This window comes from Lithobates pipiens, unplaced genomic scaffold (assembly GCF_037356315.1).
Source record: "Lithobates pipiens isolate NorthernLeopardFrog02 unplaced genomic scaffold, aLitPip1_a1.2 Scaffold_18, whole genome shotgun sequence".
NCBI lineage: Eukaryota > Metazoa > Chordata > Amphibia > Anura > Ranidae > Lithobates > Lithobates pipiens.
In genome coordinates, this window is record NW_027507758.1 from 393,223,267 (window position 1) to 393,238,006 (window position 14,740).

Consider the following 14,740-nt stretch of genomic DNA (forward strand, 5'->3'; position numbering starts at 1 on the left):
CTTGTACGGATATTAAGGGGAACCACGTACCCATATTAAAAATAGGAAAGACGTGGGGACACCAGGCCCTATATACTCAGAACAGCAGTATACAGGTGATGCAAACAAGACAGGGACTGTGTAGGTTTGTTGTGTTAAGTAGAATCGGTTTGTAATTTTCAACTGGTACATTTTTAAAGTGTAGCTCCATTCAAAAAATCTATTTTTAAGCTTTTTGGAAAATATAGGGAATGGTTATCACCCCTGTATAATTTGTTTTGCTGTCCGTCTTTTTTCATCTCACTTCCTGTTGTCTCCTTCCGTTTGTAAGTAGGAGATGTTTGTAAGTTGGATGTTTGAAAGTAGGGGCCTGCCCTATATGCTCTGCAGAAATGGCGGAAAAGGTGTTGGTGTTGTCACAACATTGTAAGCCCTCAAAGTGACTCTTGGTGGGCGCTGGAGCGCCCTGCTGTGAATGATTATATCAAGAATTGTAATTACATGCCATTGTTGAACAGTGGTAGAAAAATTGACCTTTGGTGGTTGTGGTGCTGGTGCCACAACACTAAGTCCTCACAGTTACTCTGGGTGGGCAAAGGAACAGGCCCTCCTGTGAACTATTATATCAAGAATTGTAATTACATGCCCCTGTTAAACATGGGCTGAAAAATTGGGCCTTAGGCACTGGTGCCACGACACTGCAACCTCTCCCATATACTCTAGTTGTGGTGCAGGAATGAGCCCTGCTGCAAAGCATTGCATCAAAAATTGTAATTAAACGCCCCTGTTAAACAGGGGCTGAAAAATTGGGCTGGTGGCATGACCCAGAACCAAAAATGTTCTTCCAACATATCAGTGGAGGAGGAAGTGGATAGACAATCAACATAACAGGACAGTCACTCAGCATTAGCATAGGTAGTCTTGAAGGGATGTGATATTTCAAAAAAAAATTATTCGGTTACATCAGCTTCAGGTGCTTGGTAGCTGTGGGTGATCCAAGTCTGATTCATCTTGATGAAGGTCAGTCGATCAACTGAGTCGGTGGACAGGCGCACCCTGTGATCGGTAACAAAGCCACCAGCAGCACTGAAGGTGCGTTCCGAAAGAACGCTGGATGCAGGACAGGCCAGTAGCTCAATTGCATACTGTGTAAGCTCTGGCCAGTGATCCATCCTCAAGACCCAGTAAGCTAGAGGATTTTCGGTGGGAAAGGTGTCCAAGTCTGACCTTGCCCCTAGGTATTCCTGCACCATGTAAATCAGACGCTGGCGATGGGTGCTGGAACCGATCATACCTTGGGGCTGCGGACTAAAAAATTGTCTGAACGCATCGGTCAGGCGGCCACCTTCTCCACCGCTCCTTCTGACCGATGCCTCAGCAACACGTTGTCCAGGACCAGGAGTTTGTAACCTCCCAGTCTCTGGGAACGCGTTGCACAGACCTTTCTGCAAGGCCTCCCGGAGATGTCTCATCCTCTGCTCCCTCTGCGACGGCAAGATAAGGTTGGCAACCTTACCCTTGTACCTTGGATCAAGGAAAGGGCCAGCCAGTAATGGTCCCTCTCCTTGATCCGAAGAATACGAGGATCCTTCCGCAGGCTTTGCAGGATCAGGGAGGCCATGCAGCGTCGGTTAGCTGAGGCATTCGGTCCGGAGTCCTCTGGGTCACTAAGGACAACATGATCCGCAGCTACCTCCTCCCAGCCACGTACAAGTCCACGGGTTTCTTGGGACTGTAAATCATCCCTACAAGACTGCTGCTGCTGCTGATGCTGAGTGCCAGCCTCCACCTCCATGCTGACATAATCATCCTCCTCCTCCTCTTCCTGTGTGATGGGTGGCACAGCAGGAACACTGTCTGGATAAAGGGGGCCTTGAGAGGCAAGGAAGTCCTCCTCTTCCTGCCTCTGTTCTGCCTCAAGTGCCCTGTCCATTATTCCACTCAGCGTATGCTCCAAGAGGTGGACAAGAGGTACAGTGTCACTGATGCATGCACTGTCACTGCTCACCATCCTTGTGGCCTCCTCAAATGGTGACAGGACAGTGCATGCATCCCTGATCATGCCCCACTGGCGTGGTGAGAAAAAACCGAGCTCCCCTGACCCTGTCCTGGTGCCATAGTCGCACAGGTACTCATTGATGGCCCTCTGCTGCGTGTGCAGCCGCTGCAGCATGGCCAACGTTGAGTTCCACCTGGTGGGCATGTCACATATAAGTCGGTTCTTGGGCAGGTTCAACTGCTTTTGGAGCTGAGCCAGCCGAGCACAGGCATTAAATGATCGGCGGAAATGCACACAGACTTTCCTGGCCTGCTTCAGGACATCCTGTAAGCCGGGGTACCTGCCCAAGAACCGCTGCACCACCAGGTTAAGGACGTGAGCCACACAGGGCACATGGGTCAGTTGTCCCTGTCGGAGGGCGGAGAGGAGGTTGGTGCCATTGTCGCAAACCACCATTCCTGGCTTAAGCTGGCGTGGCGTCAACCACCTCTCGGCCTGCCCCTGCAGAGCTGACAAAACATCTGCCCCAGTGTGGCTCCTGTCCCCCAAACAAACCAGCACAAGCACGGCATGGCAACGTATTGCCTGCGTACTTGCGTAGCCACTGGAACGCCTACGGAGCACCGCTAGTTCTGAGGACAGAGCACTGGAAGAGGCCACGGAGGAAGAAGAGGAGGGGGTGGAGGAGAGAGGTGTGTCACAACCAGTAGTAGCATTTTGGAGGCGTGGTGGCGGAACAACCACCAACACTACTGCACCTTGTCCTGCATCCTTCCTAGCTGCCAGAAGAGTGACCCAATGGGCCGTGAAAGACAGGTAACGTCCCTGTCCATGCCTGCTGGACCATGAGTCAGCGGTAATATGCACCTTACCGCTGACCGCCCTGTCCAGCGAGGCAAGGACATTGCCTTCCACATGCTGGTAGAGAGCCGGAATCGCCTTCCGTGATAAAAAGTGGCGTTTGGGGACCTGCCACTGAGGGACCGCACATTGTACAAACTCACGGAAGGGGGCAGAGTCTACCAACTGAAAAGGCAGCAGTTGAAGTGCTAGCAATTTAGCCAAGCTAGCATTCAACCGCTGGGCATGTGGATGGCTGGGAGTGAACTTCTTTCGACGGTCCAGCAGCTGAGGCAGGGACATTTGCCTGCTATAATCGGACGTGGGTGTACTGCTAGCAGAGTGCCCGGAAGCACTTGGCTGTGACACACCTAATTCTACACCTTTATTCCTCTCAGAGCAGGTTTCAGAGAGGACTGAAGGTCTAGTGGGGTTGGAGATCCCAGCTGATGAGGAGCAAGGAGAGGTCCGCTTTGTTCTTTGGTGTGGGTCTTTGAGGTACGCTTGCCAATGAGCTGCATGGCAGGGTCAACATATGTCTGGTCAAGCATGTGGAGCCCAAGCGGCTGATGTTTTGGCCACGCGAGATACGCTTGAGACATATGTTGCAAATAGCAGCAGTGCGATCTGATGCACTCGTCTCAAAAAAGGCCCACGCTAAAGAACTTTTAGAATAACGCGCAGAGGCAGCGCCCTGCACAGGCGGAGCTCTGCGGTGTGATTCAGTCGGTGTGCTGCCCCTAAGCTGGCCCCCGGAGGGCATCCTGCCTCGTTGGACATTTGCCTCCTCCTCCTCCCTCCTACCAGGCACCCATGTGGAGTCAGTGCCCTCATCATCCCCTCCCTCTTCATCGCTGGAGAAAACCTGGCAGTATGCTGCAGCTTGTGGAACATGACTGCCAGATTGCTGTCCTTCTTGAGCATCCCCTCTCTCTGCGCTCACGCTACTGCCTTCCTCTAGCTGAGTATCATCATCAGAGCCTACAAAACACTGGGCATACTCCTGGAGCATGTACCCAACACTGTGCTCAAAGAGTTCAGGAGACTCCTCAGGAGGACGTGGTGGGTCTAGGGAAGGAGTCACTGATGATGACATTGAGAGGCGGGAAGACGATGGGTTGGCAGCTGCTTTGCTAGTACCCTGAGCCTGGGTGAGAGAGGATGAGGAGGCTGAAGAGGGCTTGGTCATCCACTCTACCAAGGCTTCGGCATGTTGCGGCTCAACATGTCCAGCTGCCGAAAAGAAGGACAAGCGTGTCCCATGGCCACGTGCTGATGAGGACGATGCACCGCGTCCACGACCAGCACTGTTGTCTCTAGACACAGAGCCTGCTTGCCCTCTTTTATCGGCTCGTGTCTGTCTGCCTCTCCTTGTTGGCCTTCCAGACATGGTAATGGCCTGAAGGGAGATGGGAAAACCAGCAATTGGGTAGTGTATATTGTGCTGGAGGCACACACAACTTCCACTAACTCCTGCAGATGGCTCAATTAGAGAAGAGCTATGTAGGTGGATATAACGGTGTATACTGCATTCAGAGCACGCAGACAGCACGCACAATCTCCTACAACTAACTGCAAGCTTTATTTAAAAAGAGCAAGATAGCTAGCTATATAGGTGGATATAACCGTGTATACTGCGGTCAGGGCAAGCAGACAGCACGCACATCTCCTACAACTGACTGCAAGCTCTATTAAAAAAAGAGAAATATAGCTAGCTATATAGGTGGATATAATGGTGTATACTGCGGTCAGGGCACGCAGACAACAACCACTACAGAAGAGCAAGAACGCAAAATCGGCCGATAATAAACGGTGTATACTGTGTTGAAGGTACACAGAAAACCCACTAACTCCTACAGACGCCAATACACTACACAAGGCCGCCGCGCTGGCAGCCTTATATAGTGTGGGGCGTGTACTACACAGCCTGAGCTATGATTGGCCATAGGCATCCTGCCTGTGGCCAATCATGGCTCTCCTTGCTGTCAGCGCTGTGATTGGCCAAGCATGCGGGATCACAGTGCATGCTTGGCCAATCATGAGCCGGCAATGCACTGCGGTGGCGCAGTGCATTGTGGGCCGTGAGCGCCACGCGAATTTGGCGCGAACAGCCCATAACATTCGGTATTCGCTGAACGGACGAACAGCCAATGTTCGACTCGAACACGAAGCTCATCCCTAGTGAACAGTGTAGTGAACAGTATAGTGCAGTGGACAGTGTAGTGCAGTGGACAGTGTAGTGCAGTGGACAGTGTAGTGCAGTGGACAGTGTAGTGCAGTGGACAGTGTAGTGCAGTGGACAGTGTAGTGCAGTGGACAGTGTAGTGCAGTGGACAGTATAGTGCAGTGGACAGTATAGTGCAGTGGACAGTATAGTGCAGTGGACAGTATAGTGCAGTGGACAGTATAGTGCAGTGGACAGTATAGTGCAGTGGACAGTATAGTGCAGTGGACAGTATAGTGCAGTGCACAGTATAGTGCAGTGCACAGTATAGTGCAGTGCACAGTATAGTGCAGTGCACAGTATAGTGCAGTGCACAGTATAGTGCAGTGGACAGTATAGTGCAGTGGACAGTATAGTGCAGTGGACAGTATAGTGCAGTGCAGTGGACAGTATAGTGCAGTGCAGTGGTCAGTATAGTGCAGTGGTCAGTATAGTGCAGTGGTCAGTATAGTGCAGTGGTCAGTATAGTGCAGTGGTCAGTATAGTGCAGTGGTCAGTATAGTACAGTGGTCAGTATAGTACAGTGGTCAGTATAGTACAGTGGTCAGTATAGTACAGTGGTCAGTATAGTACAGTGGACAGTATAGTACAGTGGACAGTATAGTACAGTGGACAGTATAGTACAGTGGACAGTATAGTATAGTGGTCAGTGTAGTGTGTAATGGTCAGTAAAGGAATTAATCAAGTAGGTTAGTGTAGTGGTCAGTATAGGAATCAGGTAGGTCACTGCTATTGTATTTGAAGGGACTTGGGGAGTGCTAAAAGTCCACAGGTTAGGGGGTGCAAATTACTTGCCTTGACCCGGGTGCTGACAACCCATGCTACTCCACTGCCGCCCAGTAGATGGCTCACTGCGGGTCGATCAACCAGGGACAGTGGGGAGACAGACGACCAGCTGAGATCCGGAAACTGGGTAGGTAGCAGGTGGATAGCAGCACGTAACAGACCGATAAGCAGCTACCATGGTGGGGGCACAAATCAGCTTGAACACGGAAATTCAGGCTCACTTAGCATATTCGCTCGGGGGGAATGCCTAGGAGCTCACAGCATCACGCTGCTGCTTGGCGCCATGTAGTAACTCCGCCCCTTCGTCATCTGCACTTCTTTCTGATGAATATGTGCAGCTGGAAATATCCCCTACTTTGAGACATATGAAGGGTGGTACAGAGCATTCACTTGGAGGAACAAATAAAATATCTGCACTGTATCTCCCACCTGCAAGCTTAGTTCTTCATTTTTTTTTTGCTTGAAAGTTGTAGATGGCCACTCCGAACCTCTCTCTCCTGCTGGAGTGCTGTTTTTCTTGGTTAACGTCTGGTTTAAACTTATGTTAAAAGAGAACTATGGCCCAACCTTTTTTGGCCTTAGTTCTCTTTTTGTTCACAAGGTGACATATAGTATGTTCTCCTGTGACAAAAAAAAAAAAAAAAAACTCATGTGCATGTGGCGGGCCATTGCCCACTATATCCTGCCAGTGCAGATCAATGCTGCAGCCGGTACAGATCCTTACAATACTGTCGAGATCCACCCTGCCGCCTGATTGACAACTGCTCTGGCTCACTAGAGCCAGAGCCATCTGTGCCCGCCCCCTCCCTGTCTGTTCTTCCATTCAGCACTAGAGAATCGGAAAGGGGGGGGATCCCTGTGGGAGTGGCAAAACTATGCATATGAAGTAAAACATGTATAATATCCACCAAATCTGCACAAACCATTAACAAATAAATCTAGTTGTATGTATGATTTAATAACGAGGTGCTAAGTTGTTGTGGTTTGGAAATATATACTGCTCAATATCTCTGCAACTATACCAGCAAAAACCCGGCAGTAGCAAATGGTGTGTTTGTTTTTAAGATTCAGCAACGTGGGGTGGAAAGTGGACGGGGTTTCAGCAACTATAACGCACAATATCTCAGCAACCAAAGCAGCACAAACGTTTATTTTTGCAGCACAAACCAGGACAAACGTGGTACAAAAGAATGGCGCATTTGTTTTTCAAATTCGGTAATGTGGGGTGAAAAGTGGGCGGGGTTTCAGCAACTATAACGCACAATATCTCCGCAACCAAAGCGGCACAAACGTTTATTTTTGCAGCACAAACGAATGGCGCGTTTGTTTTTCAAATTCGGTAACGTGGGATGCAAAGTGGGCAGGGTTTCAGCAACTATAACGCACAATATCTCCGCAACCAAAGCGGCACAAACATTTTTGTGGCACAAACCAGCACAAACGCGGCACAAACGAATGACACATTTGTTTTTCAAATTCGGTAATGTGGGGTGCAAAGTGGGCGGGGTTTCAGCAACTATAACGCACAATATCTCCGCAACCAAAGCGGCACAAACGTTTATTTTTGCGGCACAAACGAATGGCACGTCTGTTTTTCAAATTCAGCAACGTGGGGTGCAAAGTGGGCGGGGCTTGCATTAAATTGAATGTTTAATATCTCAGAAACCGAACCGGCACAAACGCTAATTTTTGCGGCACAAATCAGCACAAACGCGGCACAAACGAATGGTATATTTTTATTCAGGTTTTACAAACATGGGGTGCCAACTTCACACAGCTCTCATTTACACTTGCTTTGACTTTAACACACATCAAAGTGCCTACTACTTCAACATGCTTTTTTGATATTTTTTCATGCTTCTGTGGGGTTTTTTTTAGTTTTATTTTTTTAAGCTTGGCATATGCCCTGTGTGCGTGTTGAGTTTCTATGTGTTTTAAAGCAGCTCAGTAGAACCTGGGCTCAGTAGTACTCCCAACTCATTAGCCATGTTTAGCAGATCTCTGGCTCAGTAGTAATCCCCAGCTCTGCGGATTCCCTAGTCTACTGTATTCCAACAACTCTAAGAGGTACAAGATGGGGCCCACATGCAAACTGATTGAGAAATACATTAAGTACAAGGTTACTTGAATTGTATTCTAGGATTTGCTCGTCTTCAGTTACGAGGACTTGCAATAATTTAGGACTTTAAAAAAAACAAAAAAAAAAACAAACATTACAAAAATAAAATAAAAAAATCACAGTAAATATATAATCACACTCACTCTCATTTGGACAGGTGAAGTCTCTCATTGGGTATGCACAGTGCACATCCAGCCAAATTGCTAGCCAATCCCTGGCTGTACTGTACTGGATTAAAAAAAAAAAAAAAAATCCCAGTGGTGATCAAATACTACCAGAAGAAAGGTCCATTGGTGTGAAAAAAACTGTACAGTAAAATCTTGGATTGTGAGCATAGTTTGTTCTGAACACATGCTTGTAATCCAAAGCACTCATATAGCAAAGCAAATGTCACCATAAGAAATAATGGAAAATCAGATGATTAGTTTTACAAACATTTATTTATAAATCCTTAAGATTTATAGTCCATATAAAAAGATTATAGCCATGTAATAGGTCGTGTAACCATAAAATGTCCATCCACAAATTTCGGCCTCCAAAAGGGGATTAGAAGCAAAATCCAGCAGGAGCTACAGGATACAAAAGAGAAAAGAGGAACCTCTAATAGTAGCAATATGGTTACATTTAATGAAGGTACAACATTAAATGACGGCTTTACCCTGGGGATGCATACTTAGAAATGCCTGTTTTAATCATCAATCATGTGAGATGCCAAATATACCTTCATGAAATGTAACCATATTGCTACACTTAGAGAAGCCTCTCCTCTTTTATACTCAGTTGCGACATGACGCTAATTGACATCGCTTGTTTATAAAGTCAAATTTATTTATTTATTTTTTATAAAAGAAGAAGGTTAGTCTTGCAAAACACTCTAAAGCCCCGTACACACTATCAGATTGTCTGCTGAGTTTTTCCTTCAGATTTACCAAAACCATATAATATGAGGTCAAACCTTAAATGGAAGTAAACCCTTCCAAACAACTTTGACCTACAGGTAAGCCTAGATTAAGGCTTACCTGTAGGTCCAAGTAATATCTCCTAAACCTATATGGTTTAGGAGATATTTGCCCGAAAATGGGCACCGCTGTCTACGGCGCATGCGCCGTAGACAGCGGCGCGCATGCGCACTAAATGCGGCAAGTCCAAGAATGGATTTGCCAAATTTGTCGACTCCCGTGCGCATGCGCGGGAGTGACGTCATCGCGGCCTCGCCGTATGACAGCGGCGGAGCTGCGAGGCGCGACTCCCGTGCGCATGCGCGGGAGTGACGTCATCGCGGCTTCGCCGCTGTCATTGGTCGGAGCTGCGAGACGCCACCAGCAAGATGGACGCGGCGGACTACAGGGATCAGCGGCGACTTCGCTGGCTCCTGTGTCAGGTAAGTGACACATAATGAGCTACTATGCGATGCATAGTAGTCCATTATGCTTTACCTTTGCAGGGAAAAAAAGAGGAAGTAAACCCATCAGGGTTTACTTCTTCTTTAGGAGTTTCAATGTGTATGCAATCAGGCAGGCCCTTCTACTACATGGTTTTGGTAAATCTGAAGTAAAAACTCAGCAGACAATCTGATAGTGTGTACGGGGCTTTAAACCAAACTATTCTCAATCTAAGGTTTTACTGTATAAATGTAATTTATGTACAGTGTTGCATGATTGCACAATTGGTCTTTATTTTATATAGTTTGAGTTACATGTCGTAAGCCCGTTTTTTCCCCCATTTTTTTGTTTTTGTTTCAGGCCTTCCATATCTACATGTGACATTTGCTAGTTTCTCCTGCTTTGGTCCCACAGCTCTGCTGATCCTCCGCCACTCAATCCTAGCTCTACAGTCCCTGCTTGCCTCTTGCTATAGCGGTCCCACCTTTTGAAAAATTAGAAAACCAAAAAGCACACACCCAGGGAATTTGCCAAGCTTAAAGCATCACAGTAGCATCAAAAACACATCAAAAGAGCATGTTGAAGCAATAGGAGCTTTAATGTGTGTTAAATTTGAAGCAAGTGTAAATGAGCCCATACTGAGTTGGGATACTACTGAGCTGGGATTCTACTGAGCCTCTTTAAAACAGAAACAGAAAATCAAAAACACAAAAAAGCATTGTGGACGCATCATAAACACATAAAAAAAAAAAAATGTTGAAGCTTTAGGTCTTGTTCACACTTGCTCAAAATACCAAAGCGTAGCAAACACGCCTATAGCCTTAATGCAAGTAGTTTGTTGATCTTGTGTTACGTTAAACTCACGTTAAAAGGAAAGGTAAAAAATTGCTCCCCAAACTCCCTATGCACATTTGACATGCATTAAGGACACCCCAGATGCCCTGGTTTTCTCTTGGCTGTTGCAAACAAGATCTAACATGCTGCAAATGCATTGCAAACCCGCTGAAAACACATGCCAGTGCGTTTATGGTACGTTACAATAGACTTGAATGGAAGGAGTCGAGATGCTTCAACTCCTTCCAAACGCCACATTAAGTTTCATTCATTAAGCGCAGCAATGTGGCGCAACGCAAACGATTTGTTTGCTGTCCATATTATAAATTGAAAACTGCTTTACTAGGCGTTTGAGGAGAGCACACCCCAAACTCCTGATTTAATGCCAGTGTAAACAGGGTCCAAATGAGCCCTAAATGAGAGGGAGTAACTGGCACTTACACAGGTCTGACTCAAGTGACAACAGTGCCAATAAATATACAGTAGATACACACAGTACGTGCCAACTAACCTTGTATTTAACAAAAAAAAAAAAAAATGTGAAGATAACTATATACACCAATTTGAGCTTAGTGAAATATAGGCTCTGCTTGTTAGACAAGGGATAACGTTCTCTAAAGAGAAAAAACTGCAAGTAAAAATAAATAAATGTATATTAAATGGCAACTTGCAGCAATCTTTCTTCCATAAATGCTTAAATAACATGCCTAAAATACATTAAATTAACATATTCCTATAAGAGTGTTGTTGAAATAAATGGTTTGGTGACGGGGTCTCTCATTCATCTTAAAAATGTTGCTCAGCATAAGTATATACTTTGGGTCCCTAGACCCTACTGTGAGAGCAATGGTTTCAGGAAGAAAAAGACCCTAGGAACTGCAGCACCCTACCTCAGACTTGTTAAAGTGATACTTTTTTTTTTTTTTGTTAAAATAACAAACATGTTACACTTACCTGCCCTGTGTAATGGTTTTGCACAGAACAGCCCAGATCTTCTTGGGTCCCACTTCGGGACACTCATGGACCCTCCCTCCTGTTGAGTGGCCCCACAGCAAGCAGCTTGCTATGGGGGCACCCAAGTTGCAACTCCCTGTGTCCATTCAGACACTGAGCCACAACCCTGCCCTGCCCCCTCTTTCTCCTCATTGGCACACCGACTTTGATTGCCAGCAACAGGAGTAAATGGCGCTTCGCTGCTGTCTCAGCCAATGAGGAGGGAGAGTCCTAGACAGCCGAGTCTCTGGAGCGTCATCGCTGGATTGAGATGGGGCTCAGGTAAGTATTAGGGGGGGCTGCTGCATACAGAAGGCTTTTTATCCTAATGCATAGAATACATTAAGATAAAAAACCTTCAGCCTTTACAACCACTTTAATCAGATTTTTGCAAATCCCAATAGCTCAGGGGTATGGGACGCAAGATCCATCCAAAGTCACTTTAAAGCCCAACTAAAGCATACTAAAAGCATCCACAATTCACTTATACCCCCACCCCCCATTCTGCATTGCCAAAATACAGGATATATGCTGCAGGGTCACAGGCTCCCTGTAAAAGAAAATAAATACTTGGTGGAATTAACGTAAAAGGAGATAAAGTGCACCTTTACCACTGTGTAATCTCTCTTTTTTTCTTACCTTTGTAGCCAAATGAACGGTGTATTCTTTGGCGGTTAAAAATTGTTCCTGACAAACAAGGCAAACATATGAGCTATCACAAACTCCACGAAGAGAAATCGTTGGATCACAAGGGGAGTGATCAAACCTAAAAAAGGTACATAAAAACTATAAAACCAGTAACGGGCAACAGAAATGAGTATCAAAAAAGACAAATTCATCTACTTAGGACAAAGACATTTGCCTCCTGAAGTTATTTTTTTTTTCCAAACCACATCATGACTGAGCAGGTGATATGCAGGCGCCATGACCTATCCGCAGTTGGAAAACATCCCCTTTTGCAGTCTTTAAACAATCAATATAACTGCAAAGGAAGTGATAGCTCCAGATTTTTACTGGTTTAAAGAACAGAGGAGACCATTCATTTGCAGTGAGTTAACAGAATATTTAGACCTGTTACAACACTGCTGTGGGAGGTATATACACTATATACTTACAGACTCAAACATCTGCACTTATCTATGACAGTCAGAGAATACAGTATATCATTATATAAAATGTGAGCCAACAGTGATCGTGTAAAAATTCCAAACGTTCGTTACCATGTTACATAAGACGACTGCAGATACAAGAACTAAAAGCTAGTACTGCAAGAGATCGGGCTCACTGACCTATTGGATGTACTGGGCTTGAGTAATGACACAGACCAAATGATAAACAAAGCTGTCAAACTACGTTAGACATGAAGAAAAGTGAAGCCTGTCTATGGTATGCCCTGGATGTGATTTTGATTAAAATAACAATCATATACTAGGGTTGCACCGATACTAGTATTGGTATCGATACAGAGTATTTGCCCAAGTACTTGTACTCGGGCAAATGCTTCTGATGCTTCCCCCGATACCTTGCATTCCCGTAAGTCAGTGGATGGGGGGAGGGGCGGGAGAAGGCGGAGCGTGGGTCCTGGCAGTGCAGAGGAAGGTAAGCCTGTGGGCAGGGGTGTGGGCTATGACCACCTTGGTACACCCTGAACTCGGCCTCAGTAGCCTGCAATCACAAGGTGGCAGCGGACATCTTGTTACACCCAGTGCATACAGTTCACTAACTATATGGGCTGGGTGTAACAAGATGTCCGCTGCTGCATTCTGACTAGGCTTACTGAGGCCAAGTGCAGGGTGTATCAAGATGGGCTCTTGTATACTCACCGTCAGTCATCACATATTGTAAATTTTATCATGCCTAACAAACAGTTCCACCTATCATTGCCCATAAGTGCCACCTATCAGTGCTGCAAATCAGTGCCACCTACCAGCGCCCATAAGTGCCACCTATCGGTGCTCATCAGCGCTGCTGCATATTAGGGCCTCCTCATCAGTGCCACTGCCACCCCATCAATGCCCTTCATTGCTGCCTCATCCGTGCCACCTAATCCTATCAGTGCTGGATATTAGTGCCTCCTCATCAGTGACCCATTAGTGCAGCCTCATTAGCACACATCAGTGAAGGAGAAAAAAGTACTTATTTACAAAATTTTCTGACAGAAAAAAGTATCAGTAATCAGTGATAAAAAATAAAAAAAATAAAAAAAAAAAAAAGCGTATCGGTACTTGTACTCGGTCTTTAAAAAGTGTTATCGGTGCAACCCTATCATATACAATAGATATTTTGGCCCAAAAAAATTATTGATTAAACCTACCTTTTTAGATGACCAAACAGCAGTTGCCGATTGTCAAATTTTCTGTTACAATGCATCACAGGACAAGTGATTGGTTCTGTGTTTAAGGGGCCGAATTCCTTTGGCTGGGAGAAAGTTCTGCGGCTAGAGCTCACGTTACCTGGCTTGAGACCTGGAAAAAGAACACTTATCACACAGATCAGTGAAGGAATAAGTGAAAATTGTGGACGCACATAATATTGCTCCTCCAACTCCCAATGATCCTGAAGAGGGAATCCAACCAAAGGAGATTTAAAAGGTTTTGTGGATGAGGGAGTAGTGGAAGGACTAAGACCTACATTAGGTTTAAATTCTTCTGTCCTGTTGGGGAAGATTCATTCTCCCATTTTGTCATTGGGAGAGAATGCGAAGGTAAATCCAACATTTGGAAGTGGCTACTAGAACATGAGGAGGAAGAAAATACCCGATCTCAAAAGATGGAATTATCCCTGGGAACAGCCATAATACTCATTTACTGCTCTGTTGCCAGGACACGAGGCAAGGGGAAATCTCCCCAAAAGGGAACAGTCTACATTTGGTGACAAACAACTGCACCGTTGTCAAATTGGGAGCAGCGGCTGCGTTCATGCAGCTGCTGTGTCCCAATAGACATCAATGAGCTGCCTGCACGAGGATGCATAGAACACCTGTGCATCCCCAAGTGGGCAAAAACAGCCCTTGTACAGATGTAGAATTATGTATGCTCATGTGAATGAGGCCTTACCCTAAAGGAGGGCTGTCACAGACAAATCATTCTGGACTTTCGGTTTAGGAAATCATCTAATTTTCACATCAAAGGCTTAGTGCAGCAACATTGATTTAACAATCACTGCACATTTAATAATTTTTGCAACGAAACCTGCAGTGCATATTGCACGAGCAATCAGTGCATCTTGGATGCAATCATGTGCAGGTTCTAACAATGACCCTCCTGCCTCAGGTCCATTGGGAGGTACAGACATGCTACAAAGTGCAGCTTAAACCTCAGACATGAAATATGAACAAAGCATATCATTCTATAGTATGTGCTTATAGCCTATAGTGTGTCTCAATTAAGAGCACCAAGTATCATTTCTGTCTGCTGCTTTGTTACATTGCTATCAGCATGAATCACTTCTGGCAGGTTTTCCTGACACCAAGAGAAAAAAAAAAAGTGACAGAGGAGAGATCTCCAGCAGATTGACAGCTTCATCTCTGTTCCTGTGTGAAGGAGGGTCCTTTCCTTCCAATCAGCTCTGAGTATAACTCAAGC

At 45.9% G+C, this 14,740-nt stretch overlaps 2 protein-coding genes across 2 annotated transcripts in view; one reads left to right on the forward strand and one right to left on the reverse strand.

Moving 5' to 3' along the window:
• LOC143989955 (uncharacterized) overlaps positions 1 to 14,740 on the forward strand; it is a 269,998-nt gene that overhangs the window by 75,562 nt on the left and 179,696 nt on the right. The window lies entirely within an intron of this gene.
• Positions 1 to 14,740, reverse strand: part of LOC143989384 (E3 SUMO-protein ligase ZNF451-like) — a 76,347-nt gene that overhangs the window by 29,640 nt on the left and 31,967 nt on the right. The window contains 2 exon segments of the mRNA XM_077489500.1: positions 11,796 to 11,922; positions 13,471 to 13,621. Coding sequence (XP_077345626.1) covers positions 11,796 to 11,922; positions 13,471 to 13,621 — 278 coding nt within the window.